Raw genomic sequence first — 19,885 nt, forward strand, 5'->3', positions numbered from 1 at the left:
ACATATCACCTTCCAAACAATACACAATTATATTACATTGGTGCTATCACGTATTCAGTTTAATGAGATGGAAGGAAAGGGAAATTAGAAGAGAAGGAAAGGAAAGGGAAAAAATGGAAGAGAAGGAAAGGAAATTAAGGAAAGGGAGATGAACAGAAGTAAAGGGAAAGAATGAGAAGGGAAAGGAAGGAACACAAAAGAAAGGGAAAGGAGTGAAGAAAAGGGAAGAGAGAGAGAGAGAGAGAGAGAGAGAGAGAGAGAGAGAGAGAGAGAGAGAGAGAGAGAGAGAGAGATTATTTACAGTTTCCCTAATAAGTGTAATGTGAGAGATAAGATAAAGTGGTGAAATAAAACAAATATTACTCAGGCAAGACATCACTTTAATTATTTACCTCTTTGATGATGTCCACACTTAATTGTCAACTTAAAACCTAGCAACAAACCCACTTTTTTCTTTTGGCATTTTGCAGGGTCCTTATTTATTAATTTATCTGCCTACCTGTCTTGTACCTGTCTAACTATCTATGAGTCCTATTTATCTTTCTATCTGTCTATTCATCTACCTGACTGTATAAGATTCCTATTTATATTTCTATGCCTCCTAATCTATATGTCTATCTATCTATCTAACTGTCTCCCACTCTATTTACAATTTTTGCTTTCTATTTACCTTCCTATATCTAATCTGTCTATATCTATCTATCTCTATCTCTGCATTTTTTTATCTACCTTACAGGCACAGGATCACAAACATTCCCCTCAGGCCATTTGCACATTCCTTTCATTCAATACAAAAGCTTTTTAAGTATACAATGGCAAATGTTATAATAATGAACATGAAGATGAAAGACTTTCCTGATTTTGAAAGTGTGGGGGAAAACCTTCCATGTTATGCCTTCCTTCTTCTTTGTGGCTACTGGAATAGCATTTTCCTTACCTATTTCTTTAAGGATAACAACCTTATTTTCCCTTATGGGGTTGGATGTTCCTTACACCCATTTGTTGAAAAGCACACAAGGATGCAAACATATCTGAGCACATACTTGCAGACACTTGCACATGCACAAACACAGAGCCATAGAATAGAAGAGTTTGGTCACCTTGATTACAGGTGTCATGTGGTTATCAAAAGAGCCACATGAAATTCAAATGGATACTGATACAATAGTGGGTTTTTTTTGTGCCCTAGGTATAGTCATAGACTTGATCTTAGAAGTACCTAGAACACACACACACACACACACACACACACACACACACACACACACACACACACACACACACACACACAAAAAAAAAAAAAAAAAAAAAAATCTTGTATCAACATCAATTTGAATTTTGCACAACTCTTTTGGTAACAACACAGTGCCTATGAAATCTGAAATTGACCCCTCTTTTGGACACACTTTATTTTTTGCTTTGTGGGGGCAACAATTGGTGGGCTTTTTCTTTTTTCAACACTTTCTTTTTGTTGCCCTTAAGCTGCTTCCTATGCACAAAAAAAAAAAAAAAAAAAAAAAAAAAAAGATGAAGTTGGCCAAACTCCAATACTATGGCTCTGTACCCCCCTATCTACACCCCCCACACATCCACACTGGAGGGGATCACTTCTTGACTTTGGTGATGTGTGGGGCAGACACTTTGACCTTCCCTGGAAGGTTCCTGGCCAAGTCCTGCTCCTTGACGGCCCTCAGCAGATCTCTCTCTCGGGCCGAGGCTGTGCGGTCCCCCATGAAGAGGGCGAGGGCAGTCTTGCACGCCTTGCCCTTCTTGCCTGGGCCTGGTGTTAGCTTAACCTTGAACCTGTGGGAAACGTGTATGTAAATGACTTGAAAAATAAAAGGTTTACCCAAGATATCTAGCTCCATGTTCGTGTTTAAAACTGTATTATACCGTAAAGACCGTAAAATGAGGTAGCTGAGACATTTCCCAATATAACATGAGTGAACAAGAAGGGGAAAGCTGAAGTCATTCATGAATATATTTTCATATAAATGGATCTATCTATCCATCTGTATACCAGGCCAGGATCCCCGGAAATGGGGATACCCATAACAAGGTGTATCTACATCCTACAAAGGAAGCAGATAACCAGCCTCCCGATACCAAATACAGGAAGTATGATAAAATAAATGTGTTTGGTTCATGGTGTTGTGATGACAGATGTATGTTAACAACACACATAACAAGATTACAAGTAGTCATAGAATAGTAAAAATGGTAGTGCAATGACCCCCAAGAGATGCTATAGTAATAATAATAGTGCAATGGTAATAATCAGAGTGCAATAAACCAAATTAGGAGCAGCGAGTAGCGGGCTTTTATTTTTTATTATTGTTTCCTTTTTTGTGCCCTTGAGCTGTCTCCTGTGTTGTAAAAAAAAAAAAAATAAATAAATAAATAAATGCAATAGTGATAATTATACCAATGAGATCCAGTATATAGTAACAATGGTAGAGCAATGAGCCCACAAGATGCTGTAGGGCTGGAGGGACTTACTTGTAGTTGGTCATGGTGGTGTAGGGTGCACAGACAGGCACAGCGAAGAGCAGCTCATCCTCTGACACAGGAAGGGCCGTCAGGGTGTCCAGAATTGCCAAGTCATCCGCCACCTGAAATGACCTCCTTAGTAGCACCCTTCAGCAACACCGAGACACTGATATACAAATGATCTTTTATTGTGGGACTTTATCAACATCAGGATAACTTAATTTTCTCCTAACTGCCTTAATCTACAAATCATCTTTTATTGAGGTTATGGATGGACTTTTTTTTCTGAGGTACTTTGAAAATAATGAACTTAGATATAGGGAAGATTAAATTAGGCTATTATTGCTTTTATGCTTTTCAGTAAGACTCCTGATGAGTAACATATAAACAGTAAAATAATGATAACAAAGATAGTGCTGATCAAATATGACAACAAGGGCTCAGCAGAGATCCTAACACCCTAATAATATTGAACTTTCTATTATAACACTAACTGATGATGATGATGAAACAATGATAAAAACAAAAAGGCGTCCCAACATTAATAGAGTAGACCCTCCATTTAGCACATTTCTTTTAGAGTATTTTCTTGTAGCACACCCTTGAGCCGAGTCCTTCACACACACACACACTCACACACACACACACACAAAACAAAACAACAACAACAATAAAGTCCCACCAGTCCCAAACTAATAAATCACATTCAAATAACGATCCATTTTACTTGAATTTCTATGGTACCTTTCTTGCATTAAACAGGTCTATTGTACCTATAATACTATCAATTTCTCTCTCTCTTTTTCTTCTTCTTTTTTTTACAACAAAGGAGACAGCTCAAGGGCACACAAAAAAAGTAAACAATAATAAAAAAAAGCCCGCTACTCGCTGCTCCCTCTACTTTATATCACTTTAACACTAATACTATTACTGACCATAATGACCAAACAACAATGGAATCAAAGAGACAACCCAACACTATTACCAAGTCAATGTTTTATCATACCTTCTCTTCCTCCTCCTCCTCATCATCCTCCGGCCGCTCCACCTTGACCTCCTGGCTGTTGTTGTTGGCCGTGGCGGGGGCAGGCTTGGCCGGGTCCCTGCCTCCCGGGGGATTCCTTGGCCCAGGGCGTGCTGGGGCTGGTGCTTTACCCTTCCCTTCCTTGACGCCCTTCTTGCCTGCCTTGCCCTTCTTGTTCTCCTTGTTGCTTCCTGCTGACTGGATGAGGGAAAGGAAATGAGCATGGATCCACTAATGCTGGTCACTTTAACTTTTAGGGTGTATGGATACTCTCTTCTTGGAAATGAATTCATCATATAACACTGTAAGCACACACACAAAGAAAAAGTAAAGTTTACCCCATAGAAACATAAATACTTGGAATGCATTAGAAGTGGTGGAGTCAAAGAGTGCAGCGATTTAAGGAAAAAACTGGACAAAATATATATGGGGATAGGACCACACATGTATAACTCAGGTTCTGGATAGCGTATACTACAATTAGATAGATACACACACACACACACACACACACACACAAATATAGATTAGATTAGGAGCTTGAGTTCAGGCCCTATATACTACAAATAGGTAAATACAAATAAGTAAATACACACACACATACACACACACATACGCGCGCACCTGCAGCAGACTCATCCTCATGTTCCGCTCCTCTTCGTCCTGGTCTCGGTACTTCTCCCTCTTCTTCATCTTCCCCTTCTGGCCACGTTTGGGAGCGCTGCCACCCTTGCTGTTCTCATTGGCCGCCTCCTCCTCCTCATCCTTCTGCTGTTTTGTCTTGCCTGATCCTCCTTTCTGGTCATCTCTCTTCCCTCCCTTTTTACCTTGAATTACAATACTGTTTATTAAGTTCTGTTATCCCTCTAGGTCAGTACAGTATATTTTTGTTTACTTTTACCCCCTTATTGGTATCTTTTTCCTGCTTCTAACAAAATAATCTCTCAAATATCCTTAATTACTAAAGATATTTAACGTATTTATATTGTGACATTTTAATCCATTCTCACATGACTGACTGATTTACAGTCTGATTGTTTTTGCACTGAAGAACTGGCTAGGAATTAATGCTATAATGTGACACTTAGTTGAATATATAAATAATAAACTAATAGAATAGCCTGCAAAAGAAGAATGAGCTAAAACAAGTATAAGTTATGTTCAGTAATAAAACACATGTAGTAAAGACAATGAATGAGGAACACGGTGCAGGCACGATGCTCACCTTTCCCAGCAGAGGACACAGAGTCGTTTTTCTTCCTGTGCACAATGACTGGCTTGTCATCACCCAGGTAGACCACTTCCCCGGCTCCCCCTTCCTGATCCTGCTGCCCCCCGGAGCGCTCCGACGTGTTGGAGATGGTGGACACTGTTCGGGTGCGCAGCGAGAACCTGAGGCATGGGGAGATGCTGGTCACTAGTCGGCTCAATTACTCTTTGTGAAGCTGCTCAGTGTGTGTCTAATCTCTATCCCTGTGTTAATTTTGATACTCCACATCTAGAAACTTTCCCTACTATTATAATCAGTGTAAACTCTGTGCATGTATATATCTATGGATTATGATGAGTGGAATTAATATGGGCATAAAAGTTTCATGGAAGGAATTTTCAGTCATTTGTAAAAGAATACTGAAAAATGAGTTTATCTTAAAAAATAGTCAGCTTTCTTAGTCATAATTCAAATGAGTGACTTTTGCATATGCTGGATTTTCTATTTTCAAAGGGGGATTAAGTAAAAGCCTGTCAGAATTTATTACATGCCAGTGCAGGATGGAGGTGGACTATTACAAGAACAAATAGGAACAGGAGACAAGGCCACAAGTCATGCCCAACACTCACTGGTCGCCGCCAATGTGTGACATCTCCACCACAGTGTCTGGGAACTCCACCGGCTGCTCCTCCTCCTCTTCCTTTTCTTTCTTGATGCCTTCAGTGTCTTCCTCCTCACTGTCATCTCTATCTTCTGGCTCCTCTTCAGCTGAAAAGAGTGAGGCAACACTCCAAACAATTACACACACACTTCTATTATCTTTAAATAAATGATAGCGTAAGCTTTTGATTTTCACATGAAACATAAACAATAAAATCATCAGGAAAGGGTTAATCACTAAAGTCAAGATTATTGTTATACAGCTCTTAGACATGTTCAAAGAATCTCATTAGTGCTTGCTTTTTCACCTTAGAAGGCTAGTAATAATAACAACATATATGTATTGTTAAACACTGACAACACACTTGGTTATTAAATTCATACCTCTAGATATAAGGGAGAGAGCAATAGCAGCTGAAGACTAACATTCAAAATAAAGGAGAAAAATGTGTGTGCCTTGTACTTTAGTAATATGAAACTGTTCTATATCACACATTTAACCTCTTAACTGCGGATTTCCCATAAGAAGACATCATCAAGCTACAGGAGTGAAACAAAAAGTGGTTGCTACAATTCAATGAAGATTAAATGTAGTCATGCACCTTGGGAGGGGAAATCCAGCATACCAATACCACATGGGAAACACACCACTATCCACCACAGAGGCAGAGAAAGACCTGGGAGTATATGTTACCTGGCTACCAGTGAAGGCCAAATCCATGCAAATCACAGCAGACAGGTTAACTTATTTTCTTTACGCACTATACATGCGTTCACTCTGATACTGTCCAAGACCAAGTGGCTCAGTTCAAAAAGTAGTAGGAACTCTCAATCACTTGAAAACTATCCCACAGGACCAAGGAAAAAGAAAATAATAAGAGCTATACATAACCTTACTTGATAAACCTCTCTAATAACCTTTGCTCACCATTTTCCTCGTTGTTAACTTCTTCCTCTTCCTTTATAGTTTCTTCTTGGCTTTCCTTGATGTTTTTGTCTTTGGAGGACTCTTCCCCCTCTTCATCCTCTTCCTCTTCCAGCAGGGGGATCTCATTCTGGCCGTCAGGTTCCTTCAGGTCCTCCACTTTAGCTTCCTCCTCCTGCGTGCGCACCTTTCTCTCTCCGGCATGTCTAAAGGGAGGATGGAAAGAAGTTACTGGCTGGCTTGACAAATGATTTCAGCACCATAAGGAGCAAGGAGGTGGGTAGATGAAGAGGGGGAATTTGGTGTCTTCACAAGTACAGAGTAATGTCCAAGAAAAGGGAGAAGTAAAATACCAGTACAACAAATGGAAAAAAATATCTTAACTGAACACATAGATAGATAAGGAAATTAAATGCCAATACGGAGTAGGAGGAAGGAGATGAGGTGTGGAAACTGGTGTCTCCATAAGTACAGAGAAAGTGATATTCTAGGAAAGGGAAAAGCAAGGAAAACAATATTTGAACTCAACACAGCAATAGGTAGACAAGGATATAAAATGGCAGTGAAATGTGAGAGTAAGGATGTCAGGTGGAAAATTGGCATCTTCACATGTACAAAGAAATCAATGTCCTGGAAAAGCAATGAAATGAAATTAAACAAAGGGGAAAAATAAATGAACTGAACAAAGAGATAGATAGATAGATAGATGGAATGCCAGTGGATGTAGCAGAGCAGTGTTGACTCACCGTGGGATCGAGTCATCCTCCAGCCTGAAGAGGAAGCCAAAGCCGTAGACGAGGTGTGAGGGCGGCAGGAAGTTCTTCTTGCCCCTCACCATGAAGGAGCCGGTGGTGAGGTACTCTCCTGAGGGCGCTGTCTTGCTCACCTGGTTGCCCCACACCCACCACGCTGACGTCACCACCTTCTCATCCCACGCCCGGCTGCCAAAAGCATCTATGTCACTCTTGTGTCCCCTCAGTGTTCATACAGAATGTTGTTCAGCTAGTGTGTGTAAAAACATTGGTTGTTTCCTAAATATTCATGTAAAAATCACAACAAAAAATACTATAACAAAATAGGCCCATTGTGGTGCATACCTTTAACAGAATATAGCACATCCAGAGTTATGAAGATAGAAACACATATAACAAGCTGTCCCTGAATGAGAAAGAAATACAAATGGCACCAGTGACTCTCTAGACACTGTGGGCACAGCACCTGTAGCAGAGGGCCATGATGCCGGCCTCATGCAGGGTCTTGGGTGGTGCCTGGCGACCACTGGGGTTCTTGATCACCACGCTGGCTGCTCCGTGCATGTCCGCATGTACGTACACGTCGCCTGGCCGCAGGTGACGCTTCACCAGCAGCTCATTTTGTTGACCGTCCCGGCCTGCCAGGACTGTACACAGACAAAAGGTAATCACCAACAGTCAGGCAGAACAAATACTTTTCTGCATAAAGAGCAAACTGATTAATAGCTGAAAAGTATATAAAACAAATTGGATATATATCACTGAAGAACAGAGCAATGTTACAGTTTCTCATCTTCCTTTGTTTTTCACCTATGAAGCAGTGTGTTAGGCATTCTTTTAATAATAATTAAGTTTTACCCTTGGAGTGTCTCCTTTACCAGAAATATTATATAAGAGAAAGAAAACTGCACTTGCCTAGATAATTTTCCGAGGATATGAACCAGAGGAACTTTTCAAACCAGAACACCTTCCTGGCCTTGTTGATGTTGGTGATGGCGGCGACCTCCTTCAGTGTCTGCTGGGTCTTGCGCACGGTCAGCTGCACCACCTTGTGTGAGGCGCTGATGGTCTTCTGCTCCTTCTGGGCCGCCTGCCGCTTCTGGTTGAAGTACCTGTGGAGAAGAGCTGTCATAACTAACTGATAACAGGGAGCATATGACAGGAGGCACATCGCTTCACTCACCAACCGCCTCCAACCCCAACGGTACCCCCGGACAAGTCTCCACACAGTTACCTTTCCTATCACAAATCCATCTCATGCTGTTCCTTAACCTTAAAACACACACACACACTAGAACAAAGAAGAGAAAGGGGAGACCTAATACAAATCTACAAATTATTGAGCAAAATGGAAGTAGATAACAAGGAGTTCCCACTATAAGAAGAAATTAACACCAGGAACACAAGAGGACATAGTAAACAACTGAGGAAGGGAAGATGCTTGAGAGACATAAAGAAATATAGCTTCCTGCAAAGAAATATAGAGGTTTGGAACAGACTGAGTGAAGATGTAGTATCGGCGAGGAGTGTGCAAAGCTTTAAGGAAAAGTTGGATAAATGTGGATACGGAAACAGGACCACATGAGCGTAAAGCCCAGGGCCTGTAAAACTACAACTAGTTAAATACACACACACACACACACACCTGCGAGCGTTGGCCATGGCTGAGAGGTCGAGGTCAATTTCCACCATCATGGGCCGCATCTTGGTGGACTCATTCCCTTCCTCGCGCTCCTCGTCAGAATCCAGCAACAAGTCGTCCTCCTCACAGTCATATGGATCACTGGGGAAACCAAGCCATCAACATAAATAATAGTGCATGATCCTTTTCACTTCTTGCAATTCCCTTCATTAATATCTACTTATCCCCTGATCTCTTTGATACCACTAAGACAACACACCTCTTCATGACTTGCTCTCTATATAGTCTCTGATTTAGCACCAAGTATAAGAGGCATGTGGTGTAAAATGGGCAACAAAACCTGTGTGCTGAGTCTAGCAGTCACTTTAAAACACGATTTGCTCAAAACTATAAAAATGGCAGGTCACTCCTCTTATACTAAACGCCTCATATATGTCTTTGGCAGCTAGTGTTAGGAAGGGACTAATCCACAGCAACCCAACACACCTCAGCAGGAGTGTCATGCTATTGGTTGCAAGTTTGAGCTGCCTTATCACAGCCGCCACAGGGTCCCCTCGGGCCTGCGCCTCTGCCAGCAGCTCGGCAATCTCTCCCCAGTCGATCTGGTTGGCGACGGTGCTCCTGACGACGGTGATTGCCTTGTCCACCAGGTCCTTGTTGAGCTCTAGCGGAAGGGAGTGAACAAAGGGACAGTTAGCATAGGGAAAGGGAGGTGGTAAAGGTGTTGAAGGGAGTGTTTGGTGACGTTATCCTTTACGACATTATACAGCTGCTTTTGAGTCTTTGTTTTGCTATTGGATGTAAGGAAGGTGATTAAGATGTTGAAGAATGGGATTGTTTGGTGACATTCGACATAATACAGCTGGTTTTGACTCTTCATCTACTTTACTCTTCCTTTCTCTCTCTCTCCCTCTCTCTCTCTGTCTAATTTATGCTATCGTATGAAGCTATGGTGTGATTTATGTTATGGTATTATGGGAAGGCGCTATGGTGTGATTTATGTTATGCTATAATCTCTCTATGGTTGAGGTATGTTAAGCACCCCCCACACAGCCACACACCAAGGCCATACCCATCATCCCCAAAGTGTGAGGGAAAATAAAGATGCTAAATGAAGAAGAAAGAGAAGAAGAAGAAAACACAGCTACACACCAAGACAATACTCATGATCCCCATAGTGTGAAGGAAAATAAAGATGCTAAATGAAGATGAACGAGAAGAAGAAGAAAAAAACACAGCTACACACCAAGGCTATACTCGTGATCCCCAAAGTGTGAGGGAAAATAAGGATGTTAAATGAAGAAGAAGAAGAAGAAGAAGAAAAACAACCACACACCAAGACTATACTCATGATCCCCAAAGTGTGAGTGAAAATAAAGACGTTAAATGAATAATAAGAAGGAGAAGAACACAGCCCCCCACACCCACCAATCAGCCGGCCCCGCTCCTCGTTCTCCCGCTGATGCTCCACCAGTTCCTGCAGACGGCGCTCATGGTCGCGCTTCACGTTCTCCAGCTTGCGGTGCACCTCCTTCTCCTTCTGCACTGCCTTCTGGTCTATCTTGACGGCCTCCAGCTTGGAAAAGAAGTCATCACAAGCTGAGGAGAGCACACACACAAGAAGGTCAAATGAAGCATGAGTGTTATGAAGATAATGAAAAACTTAGTATATAAAAGAAAGCATCAGTAGTTTAAGTTAGGTTACGTCTATTTCGATGGCCTCCAGCTTGGAAAGAGGTCATTACAAGCTGAGGAGAGCACACACACAAAAAGGTCAAATGAAGCATAAGTGTTATGAAGATAATGAAAAACTTAGTATATAAAAGAAAGCATCAGTAGTTTAGGTTAAGTTAGGTTACAGTGGGTTAAGTTAGGTCTATTTTGATGGCCTCCAGCTTGGAAAGAGGTCATCACAAGCTGAGGAGAGCACACGCACAAAAAGGTCAAATGAAGTATAACTGTTATGAAGATAATGAAAAACTTAGTATATAAAAGAAAGCATTAGTAGTTTAGGTTAAGTTAGGTTACAGTGGGTTAAGTTAGGTCTATTTTGATGGCCTCCAGCTTGGAAAAGAAGTCATCACAAGCTGAGGAGAGCACACAGAAGATAATTGTTAAGAAGATAATGAAAAACTTAGTATATAAAAGAAAGCATCAGTAGTTTAGGTTAAGTTAGGTTACATAAGGTTAAGTTAGGTCTACTTTGATGGCCTCCAGCTTGGAAAGAGGTCATGACAAGCTGAGGGGAGCATGTACAAGTCAAATGATGTATAACCATTATGAAGACAATGAAAAAATCTAGAATGTAAAAAAAGACAACAGTTTAGATTAAGTTAGGTTAGGTTAGTCTATCGTGACGGCCTCCAGCATGGAAAAGAGGTTGACACTTGTTGAGGATAACACAAAAAATAGGTCAAATGATGTATAACCATTATGAAGATGGTTAAATATCTAGAAGTACATAGAAAAGACACAAAGATTTAAGTTTGGAGTGTGTTTAGTAATGTACAATGTGAGATTCAAATAATTTAGTGATATACTCTAACTACAAATATGACATGAGAAAATCCTACAAACTGAGACATTCATAAACTCCTGTGATAAGGTATTAGTGTACTGAAATCTATTACCTTCAAGAAGTGGATATATTGTAAGTAACCCCATCTCTTCTGTCTCTTGTTTAGTGTAAGTAACCTCACCCCTTGTCCCTTGTTTAGTGTAAGTAACCTCACCCCTTCTGTCCCCTGAATAACATAAGTAAGTAGAAATGTGGTGTAAGTAGAGTGAGTAAACTGTTCCTTGTGTAGTGTAAGTAACCTCACCCTTTCTGTCCCCTGTATAGCAAAAATATCCTCATCCTCCCTGTCCTTGTGTAATTCAGCTTAAGTTTTTCCCATTTTGAGCTCTTGTTTTCTGCAGTTTTCCATGAACACCTACCCTGATTGAAGGTCGGGAACTTCTCCACTGGCATATCAGCGTATTGCCTGAAGTGCATAGGAATAAACTCCTGGTAGATGGGGACGTCCTCAAAGGTTCCATCTCCTTTGCTCCTCTTCTCTACCTTCTTGATAATGTAACCCTGAGGTGAAGACAAGACACAGCTATAACAGAACTCCTGACTCTGGGTCGTATTTTAACCCGGTAGCAGCGACGGGGCACATTTGTGGCTTTACCGTGTACCAGCGACGGGTCATATTTTTGCCATGATATACAGTAAACCCCCAAAATAGATGACGCATAAACTGATTACAAATGCATTGAAATATATTATGAAATGGTTTGCGTGAGTTATGATTTTTTCTCATTTTTCTCGCTTAGAGGGACCTTTAAGAAACATGATCCCCGCAGCTACTGGGTTAATGCATTTCGTTGCCCAAGTACACATATTTGACAAGGCTTTCGTATGAGTTTTGGGCATTTCCAGGAGTAGTTTTATGACCATGGTGGTGGTTTGACCCTTCCTCTGTACCATGAACCTAAGAAACACTTACTAGAACCCGAATGATTCCCTCTTTGACCTTTAGAAATAGCTGATGTGAGAAGCAAAGGTGTCTTGCAATACAGGCCTCTATCACAAACAACAGCTGGCGTACACCATGTTCCTGACTCACCCACTGATGTTCATTTAACGTATGTATTAAATTTTACAGCCTTTACTTAGAAATCTATATCTGAATGAAGTGCATGTTAATATTGCTTACATACCAAACTTTACTGAATAGATTATAAATTAAGCAATGCAGGACACACTCTCCCTACAACTACTACAAAAACTACTTCTCTACTAATGTAACCGATCATATATATTCCTGGATAAGTCAATCTCCTGTAAAAAACTACTACAAAAACTACTCAACTAATGTAACCTATCATAAATATTCCTGGATAAGTTAATCGTCTGTAAACATTAATCCTTCCAAGACCATGTTATATATACCTGACCCACTAGAAAAGCAATACTCAGGTAAAAGTAAAGGTTAATGCGATGGAGATGAGCACCAAAGCCACACACAGCTATAACACATGCCCCCAACCTAATATTATAAACTTGCACAAAAATATAGAGCTTACAGTAACTACTTTCGTGACTAATCTAATAGCCCCTTCAAAACGCCACAATCACCAGCCTTTCCTAGAGTCACAAGGGTACCCCAGGAGTCTAGTACTGACCTGAGATGCCGGTCTCTTGGCCCAGTCAGTGACCACCTCCTGGGCCCGGCAGGCTGCTGTGTGTAGCTGGGCAAGGTCATTCTCGGCCCGGAGGCACTGGGTCACTTTGGTTGAGGGTGCCAGGCCAGCCTCCAGCAGCTCATGTTCCAGTACTCCTCCACCACAGTCTGGAATTATTTTTACAGTAAAGGAAGGAACTCAAGCACAAGAATAAATAAAACGAAAAAAGACCCCTTGAATACACTGAAGGTAATGGTCGTAGGTTATCCACGTGCTGTCCAGATGTTCATTAGCAACCTTAGCTACTGCAACTTCTGTCAGGGGGAGCATTTAGGGAGGGGAGCATGGGCCGGATCCTGTACAACCTTATCCCATGTCATTTTTGGTCTACCTCCTGCTACTCTTAAACCTCAGCTTGATTGTATAGCTAAGTTGTTATACTGATATGAAGAGTAATAAAAATGGTGTGTATGAACTCTTAACCCGGTAGCAGCGACGGGCCAAATTTGTGGCTCTACCGTGTAGCAGCGACGGGCCAAATTTGTGCCATAATTTAACCCCCCAAAAATAGATGATACAAAAACTGATCACAAATCCTTTGATATATATTATGAAATGATTTGTGTGAGTGATGATTTTTTCTCATTTTTCTCGCTTAGAGGGACCATTAAGAAATATGATCCCCGCTGCTACCAGGTTAAAGCATATACTACTAGTCAATTTATCATCATCCAAGTCAGGGTGTGAATGAACTAATGAACGTGCCAACTATCATTTGAGGTGTGTATTTATCCATATATTTATTTTTTTACAGCAAGGGAAACAGCTCAAGGGCAAAAATCAAAAACAGCAACAAAAAAGCCCTCTAGACACTGCTCCAATAGAAGAAAAAAGAACAAAAGGCCAGATAAAGGGTCAGTTTCGGATGGAGAGGTGAATGAATTATCGAACAAGCCAAGTACTATCATGAGGCGTATATGAACTAGTGAATAAGCCAAGTATCATCATTCAGAGTATATATAAATTAGTAAACAGGCCACATACTATCATCCGAGGTGTGTATAAATTAGCGATGAAGCCAAGTATTATCCTCCAAGGGGTGTATACATTAGTAAGCAAGGAAGCCAAGCACTATCCTCCAAGGGGTGTATGTATTAGTAAGCAAAGAAGCCAAGCATTATCCTCCAAGGGGTGTATGCATCAGTAAGCATGTCCAATATTATCATCCGACCTGTGCATGAGTTAGTGAGCATTCCCCAAGTATCAACATCAGCGGCACTAACCTAGCATGGGGTTGAGGAGCTTCTTGATGGTGGTGTTCTCCTTGGCCGCTGCGAGTGCCTGCCGCAGCTCATCAAGGGACGGGTTGGGCCGGGCCTGGCGGGCACGATCTATGGGGTACTTCTCATGCACCACCAGTCTGTCGTTCGGAAGAGGCAGAAATAAATGCATCTCTTGAGTAACAGGAAAATTAAAGTGTTATGATATCTATACTCATGTGCAGCATCCCCTTCTTTCCCTTCTTCTTCTATCTCTGCATTCTGAGCTGTACGTGCTGATGTTAGGGATATGAAGACTATCACCATTACACATTTAAAAACAAGTTAACAACAATAAAAAATAAACAAATATATACAGAGTCAGGGCCACTACTGCTGCATGACATCAGAAAGGCCATCTAGTCTTAAACCCGAAGCCACAAACCCTGAAATAGCGACCCAATAACTCTGGACAAAGGTATAAGCTCTCAAAACAGAGACTATTTACACTACTCGAGGGCACAAAAATTAGGGTACAAAAAAGCCCACACAGGCGTCACTCCTGCAAACAGTGTTCAAAAAGGCATTCAAAATAGAGAGGCCGGAGTCATTGGGAGAGGTGTCTTGATGGCACTAATTATACTACACTAGTCTTGCATCCCCCTGAACCTACCTCACCTCCTCTCCTTCCTTCCGGGGCCGCAGTATGTTGAGGATGGTGTAGGAGCTGTCGGTAAGCACAATGTTGCCGCGATCGTACAGCTCAACGAGGATGTGGTGCTCGGCCTCCTGGGACCCAAACTTGAGATCCAGCACTCGGTCCACGCCCAGTTGACGCACCTCCTCTAGCCTCTTGTTGCGTAGGTGCTTCCTCAGCTATGGGGGGGGATGTGCGACTTTGAAATATTCCTCACTGTTGATTCCCTTTATTAATCTACTACATCCTTATTCTTGATAGTCAATAGTAGTGATATTTGTAGGTAGGAGTGGTGAGGAGGAACTTCATATAGCTGTGGGAAGGATGTGCAGCTTTGAAATATTCTTTACTATTAATTTCCTCTGCTAATCTACTACATGCTTATTCTTGGTGGTGAATAGTTCCGGTATCAGCATTGAGAGTGTTGGGAGAAACCTTCTGACAGGTGAACTGCCATGGTGATAAAATGCTTTCTTTCAGCTGCTCAAATGTGGATTCTTACACACTACACAATTTCCTTCTCATGTTCCTTCATTCCTTCTTCCCTCTGACATTCCTTCATCTCCTTTTCCCCGCCTCCTTTCCCCTCTCACATTTCTTCATACCCTCCTCCCTCTCCTGTTCCTTCATCCCTTTCTTACGTTCCTCCATCTCCTCTTCCCTCTCACACTCATTCATCCTTTCTTCCCCTCTTCCTCCTCCCTCACACAAGGTCTCTGAGTGGTGGCTCTCCTTCCTCCTCCTCTCCTATTGCCCACCACCTTTCCCTCCTCCCTCACACAAGGTCTCTGAGTGGTGGGAGGAGCAAGTCATGCCATACAGAAACCAGCCCTGGTCTTCTCACTCCTTCCTCCTCCTCTCCTATTGCCCACCACCTTTCCCTTCTCCACACACACACATGGTCAGGAGCAAGTCACACCTTCATGGAGAAACCCGACGGTGCTGGACTCTTGGGCCACTCATACTCTGTGGTGTGGATGCGGGTTCCGGACTCCATCAGCAGCACACACTTGTGGTCCGGCCGCTGCAGCTTGAGGAGGTACGTCTTGTTGTCCACGTCATAGATTTGGACCACTCGCAGGCCCACCACCCTGCGACGGAGACCAAGTTGGGATTATTAGTCTGCTTCCTGGATAAAGGACTGTTGAAATATCACAAGTAAATAGCTGTTCTAAAGGTGCAAGCCAAGAAAGGATTAAGAGTTTCACGTTCAAGAGGAGGAGGATCTAGGATGTGATACAAAGCCATAGGGTAACGATGCAAGATCCCCAGAGAACCATATAAACAAGCTGTTTGGACAAACCTACAAGATGATGCAAAATATAAGGGTATCATTCCATTTAATGAACAAAGAAATTAAGAAAATAATAACAACAATGATAAGACCAAAGCTTGAATATGCTGCAGTTGTGTGGTCGCCTCACAAAAAGAAGGATATCAGAAAGTTGGAAAGGATACAGAGAATTGCAACTAAAATGGTCCCAGAACTCTCAAATATGACGTATGAAGACAGACTGAAGGAGATGGACTTGACAACACTGGAACAAAGAAGGGAGAGAGGAGATCTGATCACGATGTATAAGTTGGTAAATAAGTTTGATGAGGTGGATAGAGATGATCTCTTCTTAACTGTGAGAATGCAGGGGCTGAGAGGACACAGGAAGAAACTTAATAAAGGAACCTGTTTGAGTGACTTAAAAAAGTATAGTTTTTCACATAGAAGTGTTAACATATGGAACAGCTTGCGGGAAGAGATGGTGGAGGCGAATGGTGTCCAACAAATGAAGGAAAGGCTGGATAAATGTAGATATGGACACGGGATCATTAGATTTTAGCTCGGGCCCAGTAGACTACAAATAGGTAAATACACACAAAAGTTCTGCCAGTCCAAAATTGATATATCCCACTGATATAACACCTCCATCTAGCTTGAATTTCTTTGTTACCTGTCTTGCTAACTAACTAGTTAAATAGAGGGTAGAAAAATTTTGTTTAGTCGGCACAACATCTGTGGTCATATGCCAGAGAAAGACAGATGGGGAAGAAATTATAGGAGAAGGGAATAAATCCCAGGAGACGGGACACAACCCCTGATTAATACCTGGTACCCATTAACTGCTGGGTGGACAGGGGCGTAGGGTATCAGAAAAGCCGCCCAAATTTTTCCACTCCGCCCAGGGCTAAATAGAGGGTAAATGGAGGGCTAAATAGTATTAGTCTGACTCCTGGATAATGGTCTATCTAATTAACCTCTTGACTGCGAATTTCCTACAAGACATCACCAAGCTTCAGGAATGGAGCAAAAAGTGGCTGTTACAATTCAATGAAGAAAAATGTAAAGTCCTACACCTTGGGAGGGGAAATCCAGCATACCAATAACACATGGGAAACACTCCACTATCCACCACAGAGGCAGAGAAAGACCTTGGAGTATATATTACCAGGCAACCAGTGAAAGCCAAATCCGTGCCAATCGCAGCGGACGGGTTAAGTGTCCACCGCGCATCTCATGGACCCAGGTTCCAATCATAAGTGGATTGTTAGGGAAAAGATTTATCCTCCCAAATAGATAAATTTCTCATGTGCTTGTAAAATAGAAATACCCCCTGTGATAATTTAATGATTTCATTTCCTGATCTAACAGGTGGTATAAGTGTCAAGAAAGATCCAGAAGAGACTGCATTGGTAGGGATTGAAGAGGTGTGTTGAAGATGGAGAGTGCAGGACAAAGGAGGAGAGGAAGACCAAGAAGATGGATAGATTGCTTAAAAGAAGAATTGACAGCAAAGGGATTGGAGGAATGGGATGTGAAGGATAGAAGTAAATGGAGACAGAATAGCAAGAACAGAGACCCCATAGGAAAGATGGGAAAAGATGAATAAGATTTAACAATGACAACAGCACATGAGGGTCAAGGCCAGTGTGACCTATAACTGGTGGGCGGGTCAGGTCACGTCACATCACCTCTGCCTGAGCTCTGCCACCACGGCCAGCAGGTCCACCGTGGTGAATGTTGTCTTCATGGCTGCTGCTGCTGTTGTTACTCTTGTCGTAGATCACCTCACAAAACTGCAAGGAAAAGTTATCATTACAAATCATTTACACAATAAAGCTTGAAAACTGTACTTCATAATATAGTGAACATGAGAACACATTACTTCTCCCTTTCCCATCAAGAACCTATCTCCCCTTCCCCTCCCATGTGTATAATACAAAGAACATTGACTGTGCTATAAACATGGGGTTAGAAATATTCTCAAAATAACGAGATATAAAGTTTGAGTATGGCTCGAACCAATCTATATGTTATTTGAGACTGTAGTAGAACAAGACGAGAGATTACCACTGGTAGGTGACTGTTTTTTTACTGGCAGCTTTGCACTCCATGTTAGGACAGACCAAGAAGAGGGCAGATTAACCCAGCAGCAGCGACAGACCAAATTTGTGCCATGATTTAAACCCCCCAAAATAGATGATACATAATCTGATCACAAATGCTTGGATATATATTATGAAATGGTTTGTGTGAGGGGTGATTTTTTCTCATTTTTCTCACTTGGGGGGACCATTAAGAAACATGATCCTCACTGCTACCAGATTAAAAGTCACTCCCTCTGCGGTGCTTTGAACTAAACTGAACTACCAGGAGTGAGTTGGTTCCTGGTGGCCAAGTGTAGTGTGAGGTGCAGCTGAGGAGCATGACCAAGTTCATCTGATTTTCTCTAATTCTTGTTTTCATAGTACTTGAACCTATTCCTCCTCTTAATGTTGGTACTTGTGCATAGTGTGGGGCTCCCAGTATGGCTCTATAGACTGAATTTTCAATCCATTGTAATTTTTCAAGGCAGAGTTAATGTCCACTTAGTAGTCTATACAACAATATAAAGTGATATGTGCATGGTACAAAGCTCAGTCTTTTTTATTTAATTGTCTTGTACTCAGTTATGCACACATCCCTACAGACTGGCATACCTACAGATTTCAGGTACCCCTTTTTATCCCTATTTCGTATACCTCATATTGCAATACAATACTCAATAATTAATACACCCACCAATATAAAGTGATATGTGCACGGTACACAGCTCAGTCTTTTTTTATTTAATTGTCTCATACTTAGTTATGCACACATCCCTACAGACTGGCATACCTACAAATTTCAGCTGCCCCTTTCTATCCCTATTTCGTATACCTCATATTGCCTAACTTGTGCAGATGGGGCAGCAACCAGGTGAGATAACCAGGTGAGTTGTGTGATGCAGCTGATGAGCATGACCAAGACAAGGCAGAGTTAATGGCAGAATATAAAGTTGAGCCTTGTGTGTTGCCTCTGAGTTTTACAAAGCTACGGTGAATAATGGTTTACTTACTAACTTACTTTAGGAGGAACACAGGAGGCGAGGAAGAGAGGAGGAGGAGGAGGCGAGGAAGAGAGGAGGAGGAGGAGGAGGAGGAAGAGGAGAAATTGATTATAAATGGTTCTTCATAACTAGATAGATACAATGATGCTATAAAGTGTCGAATATGATGGTATTGTATGGTATTACACACACACGCACACACACACGTCACAGGACAGGCAGGAAATGGAAAAATGATTATAGTTAAATTAAAATATTGTTAGTTAGGTTTTCAAAAAGTGCCTCAAGTGATGTATCCCACTGAAATAACACCTCCATCTAGCTTTTCTTTGTTACCTGTCTTACTAACTAACTAGCTAAATGGAGGACTTTTTTTATTTCAGGTAAACATCGTGAAACAGCCTGACACACACACACACACAAGGAGAGAAAAAAGGTAGGAAGAAGGAATGGAGGGAGAGAAAGAAAGGGGTGAAGGAAGAGAGAGAGAAAAATATGGAGGTAAGGAAGAAAAGAAAGTAGAATAATAATAAACAAACACACACACTCAGCCACGTACCTGGTCACCCCGCGCCTCCATGCCTCGCCTCGCCTCGCAGGGAATGAACAAAAGCGAATTATATGCGAAATGACGTCAGGGATTTCTTGGGAATAGTTTAGAATCCATGAGTGTCAATGTGAGAACAAGTTTCAAA

At 41.7% G+C, this 19,885-nt stretch overlaps 1 protein-coding gene across 3 annotated transcripts; it reads right to left on the bottom strand.

Annotated features, from left to right (window-relative positions):
- Window positions 1–359: 359 nt before the first annotated feature.
- On the bottom strand, window positions 360–19,812 carry LOC126982969 (ribosome quality control complex subunit NEMF-like). Of its 3 annotated transcripts, none has more exons than XM_050835328.1 (20): window positions 19,750–19,812; window positions 17,794–17,898; window positions 15,749–15,920; window positions 14,806–15,008; window positions 14,157–14,293; window positions 12,874–13,040; window positions 11,641–11,782; window positions 10,132–10,302; window positions 9,190–9,367; window positions 8,707–8,844; window positions 7,977–8,173; window positions 7,528–7,708; window positions 7,056–7,250; window positions 6,313–6,515; window positions 5,354–5,492; window positions 4,740–4,906; window positions 4,139–4,341; window positions 3,497–3,712; window positions 2,500–2,612; window positions 360–1,803 (listed from the first exon to the last, which is right to left on the bottom strand). In XM_050835328.1, the coding sequence occupies exons 2-20, from the start codon at window positions 17,850–17,852 to the stop codon at window positions 1,605–1,607; spliced, it is 3,180 nt and encodes a 1,059-aa protein (XP_050691285.1). In that variant the 5' UTR covers window positions 17,853–17,898; window positions 19,750–19,812; the 3' UTR covers window positions 360–1,604. The 3 variants fall into 3 exon arrangements, with proteins under 3 accessions (XP_050691285.1, XP_050691287.1, XP_050691286.1); XM_050835330.1 differs by lacking the exon at window positions 19,750–19,812 and adding an exon at window positions 19,200–19,221; XM_050835329.1 differs by lacking the exon at window positions 19,750–19,812 and adding an exon at window positions 18,173–18,229.
- Between the last annotated feature and the right edge of the window lie 73 nt (window positions 19,813–19,885).

This window comes from Eriocheir sinensis, chromosome 52 (genome assembly GCF_024679095.1).
Source record: "Eriocheir sinensis breed Jianghai 21 chromosome 52, ASM2467909v1, whole genome shotgun sequence".
NCBI lineage: Eukaryota > Metazoa > Arthropoda > Malacostraca > Decapoda > Varunidae > Eriocheir > Eriocheir sinensis.